The sequence below is a fragment of the Papaver somniferum genome, chromosome 4 (genome assembly GCF_003573695.1).
Source record: "Papaver somniferum cultivar HN1 chromosome 4, ASM357369v1, whole genome shotgun sequence".
Classification (NCBI taxonomy): Eukaryota; Viridiplantae; Streptophyta; class Magnoliopsida; order Ranunculales; family Papaveraceae; genus Papaver; species Papaver somniferum.
In genome coordinates this window covers 44,088,617-44,093,008 of record NC_039361.1, presented here as the reverse complement: position 1 = coordinate 44,093,008, position 4,392 = coordinate 44,088,617, and the positions used below count along the sequence as shown (strand labels likewise).

The following is a 4,392-nucleotide window of genomic DNA, read 5'->3' as shown; positions in this document are numbered from 1 at the left end:
TGAGATGAATTGGTACCCCTGGAATTATTTTGATAACGCCCTTGTCTGGATGGATAAGTCCTAAAAGAACGAAGAAGGCGATTTTTATCTTAATAGCTTGCTGCACCGCTTCGACCATAGTAAAAACTGAATGAGTCATACCATTTTGTACTAATCTATTCAGCCCCTCAATGAATCTTGCAACTAACTGTTCTTCAGATTCTTTGAGTTGATTTCGTGCCACCAAATTATAAAAATCTGACACATATTCTTCAACAGTGCGTGCCCCCTGCTGAATGTTCTGCAATTTGATGAAAAGTTGCTGCATAAAGTCTCTAGGTAAGAACTTATCCTGATCAAAGTTTCATACGTGTCCAAGTACGTATTTTCGGTTTGTTAGCGTTTCTACGATCATCACAGAATCTTATCCCACCAGGCTGCAGCTCCTCCTTGAGCTTGTAAGTCCAAGTTTGACCTTAAATCTTCAGGGATTCCTAAATTCAAAAAAAACTTCTACCTCAAAGAACCAATCAGTAGTTCTTCAATACGAAAATTTCCAGAGAAGTTGGGAATATCAGCCCCTAGCTTTTTTTTTTTAGCTTTTATATTCGGTGTAAAGAACGTAAGGGTTGTGACCAGTTTTTAAACGTCGTTCTTCAATCCAATTCTTCTCTAGATCGTTCTCACATTCATCTTCATCATCACTGTCGAGTGTAGGAGAAACTAGCTTCTTCTTTGAATGACCTATGAACCCTTCATATGGTTTCTTAATGTTTAAAGTACGCAATACATCTTTAAGTACTTCATCATTCTGTAAAAACTGAAGTGTATCGTTTTTAGTTTTTTTTCTAAGTCTACAAGCTCAGGCATATCCAAATCTATATTTATGTGTTTTGCAACCTTGAAAAGCTGATTCTGCATTGCGTCAAGCTTGTTATCTCTTAACCTAATTTTTCCTCCATGGACTTCTCAAGAGTTTCAGTAATGTTTTTTTCCAAAATCTCGGTATGAGATTTGATGAGAGCTTCGATTGCTGCTAGAGTAACTGGATGAGCAGTCATTTTTTTTTTTTTTTTTGTGTACTTAAAAGGAATGAAAAGGTGTTGCGGAAGCGAAGTAAAGGATCAAGTGATAGGATGAAAAACCTAAAACTAAGCGGGTGATACCAACTAATGTGGAACAAGGTAAAAGAAAGCAATACTAGATTGCTATAAGCAAGAAGAGAAGAGAATTCAAGCAAGAAGAGAAAGATAAGTTTTGTGTTTATTAATTTGATTGAGTAATAGATAGCTCTTACAAGACTTAATCTAGCCTTTATATAGGTTTGAAGAATAACTAAACTAGGAAACAGAAAACTAAAAGGAAATCTAAAAGAATCCTAAAAATAAGAAAGACTGAAACTAGGAAACCATGGAAGCCAAACCTCTAAGCGGAATCTTCTGTAATTGTAGTATGCCCTGCATCAGAAAATTGCATCTTTGGCAAGCAGCACAGGGATCCATTCTCAGTCAACAAAACTAGAAGAACTGATCAACAATTGGAGATTGTTTATAGTGATTTGTGTGGTCCTATTGAAGTAACTTCACATGGAGGTAATAATTATTTTATAACTTTCATTGATGATTTTAGTAGAAAGGCATGGGTTTATTTACTTAAACAAAAGAGTGATGCATTTCAAGCTTTTAGAAGTTTCAAAGCTTATGCTGAGAAACAAATTGGTAAGAATATCATGATCTTGAGAACTGATAGAGGAAAAGAATATATTGTTGTTGACAAGTTTATGGAAGAACATGGCATTCAACATCCACTAACTGCAAGATATACACCACAACAGAATGGAGTTGCAGAGAGAAAGAATAGAACCATAATGGAGATGGCAAGAACTATAAGAAGAACAAAAGATTTACCAAAATGTTTTTGGGGTTATGCAGTTGACACGGCTGTGTATTTACTCAACAGATATCCTACAAATAGTTTGAACAACATAACACCAGCAGAAGCTTGGAGAGGTGTAAGACTAAGTGTAGACATCTGAGAGTTTTTGGTGTATTGCACATGCACATGTACCCAAAGAACTAAGAAATAAATTGGATGACAAGAGTGATAAGTGTATCCTTGTTGGTTATAGTTCACTAACCAAAGGATATAAATTATACAACCCAGAAGCAGGAAAAGTGTTTACAAGTAGAGATGTGATCTTTAATGAAGATTCAAAATGGAACTGGAATAATGGATCAACAATGAATGTTTATCCACATAACACTGGATCAACAATTAATGTTGATTAAAATAATAATGGATCAACAAGGAATGTCGATCCACCTACTGCTGTCAGAACAGTTCTAATTGTAGTTGAAGAAGAAGTACAAGATCAAGACAATGTTGAAGAACAACATGAGGAAGCAAGAACTGAAACAATAACACAACAAGAAAACACAAGACCAAGAAGAAATATATCATACCTTCTAGGTTGAATGATTATGTTTTAACAAGAGATGATGAAGATGATGATGATGTAGTGAACTTTGCATTGTTGGAGATTGTAATCCTGTAGCTTATGAAGAAGCTGCTAAAGAACAAGGTTGGATTCAAGCTATGAATGAAGAATTTAAGTCAACTGAGAAGAATAACACTTGGGAACTGACAACACTTCCACCAGGAAAGAAACCTATTTGTGTCAAGTGGGTTTACAAAACAAAATATAAGTCAAATGGTGAAAAAGAAAGATTGAAAGAAAGATTAGTTGCTAAGGGGTGTAGACAGAGACAAGGAGTTGATTACTCATAAGTGTTTTCACCAGGTGCAAGACTTGATCAATAAGAATGATTATTGCTTTAGCTGCACAAAAGAATTGGAAGATTTTTCAGATGGATGTGAAGTCAGCATTCTTGAATGGAGTATTGGAAGAAGAAGTTTATGTTGAGCAACCAGCTGGCTACATTATGGAGGGGAAGGAGAATGAAGTATACAAGCTAAACAAAGATTTGTATGGTCTGAAACAAGCACCAAGAGCTTGGTATACAAGAATAGATTCTTATTTTCTCAAGAAAGGTTTTACAAGATGTCCACATGAGCATACTTTATATTTGAAAGATGATGGTCTTGGCAGTCATATTATAGTGTGTTTATATGTGGATGATCTCATATTTACTGGAAATAGTTCAGAGATGATCAAAGAATTCAGGGAGGATATGGTGAAGGAGTTTGACATGACAGATCTTGGTTTGATGTCATATTTTCTTGGTATTGAAGTTCAACAAACTGAAAGAGGAATTTTTATTAATCAACAAAGGTATGCTGAAGGAATTTTGAAGCGTTTCAAGATGGATAATTGTAATCAGATTTTAACACCAGTAGAAGAAATACTGAAGTTGACAAAAGATGGATCAGGAGAGCTTGTGAATTCAACAGATTTTAAAGGTCTTTTTGGATGTTTAAGATATTTGACTGCTACAAGACCTGATATCATGTATGGGGTTGGGTTGGTTAGTAGGTTTATGGAAGCTCCTAGACAATCACATTTACAAGCTGCAAAACGTATTCTGAAGTATGTAAAAGGAACAACAAGCATGGGAATCTTCTATACTGTTTTAGAAGATCCAAAACTGGTTGGTTTTACTGATAGTGATTGGGCTGGAGATACAGAAGGAAGAATAAGTACATCAGGTTATGGATTTCAGTTGGGAACTGGTTTTTTCTCTTGGTCATCTATGAAGCAATAAGTTGTTGCACTATCTACAACAGAAGATGAGTATATAGCTGCTAGCAACTGTGTTACACAGGCAATATGGTTAATAACGATGTTGAAGTCATTTTTTCAAGAACAAACAACACCAACAACAATAGTTTGTGATAATAAGTCGACAATTTCACTAACTAAGAATTCATTACTTCATGGAAGAAGTAAGCATATTGATATCAAATATCATTACATCATAGAACTTGTAAGCAATAAGGAGATAGTTGTTGAGTTTGTTGAAAGTGAAGAACAAGTGGATGATAATTTCACCAAGTGTTTGAAGTCTAACACTTTCATTTACTTACGTGGAAAGCTTGGAATGATTAGCAAAGAGTATCTTGGTTTAAGGGAGGATGTTGAAGAATAAACCAAGATACTATGAAGAAGACAGAAGGGATCAACAAGTGTTGTTGATACAGTAGTATGGATAAACTATGAGAGTTGACAGAATGTGGTTAGATCAACTGGTACAGTTGACATGAAGTGAATGGATAAACAAGCGTTGTTGATCCATGATACAGTTTTTTAGAAGTTTACTTGGGTTGCAAGTATTACTGGTTTTAAGAGTTTATTTACGTAAGAATTGTGTAGAAGTTTCTTGTTAGAGTTTGATTTTGTTTAGAAAAGTCTTTTTACTTGAGAGTCAAGTTTTTTAAACATATAAATAGGTTTTT

At 34.7% G+C, this 4,392-nt stretch overlaps 1 protein-coding gene across 1 annotated transcript; it reads left to right on the top strand.

Moving 5' to 3' along the window:
* The first annotated feature begins 3,302 nt into the window (after nucleotides 1–3,302).
* On the top strand, nucleotides 3,303–3,701 carry LOC113272429 (uncharacterized mitochondrial protein AtMg00240-like). Its single transcript, XM_026522264.1, has one exon. The coding sequence runs from the start codon at nucleotides 3,303–3,305 to the stop codon at nucleotides 3,699–3,701; it is 399 nt and encodes a 132-aa protein (XP_026378049.1).
* Nucleotides 3,702–4,392: the final 691 nt, after the last annotated feature.

Excerpts from the sequence above, each read along its gene's own strand:
- LOC113272429 (XM_026522264.1), top strand. The coding sequence starts at position 3,303 with ATGGATAATTGTAATCAGATTTTAACACCAGTAGAAGAAATACTGAAG.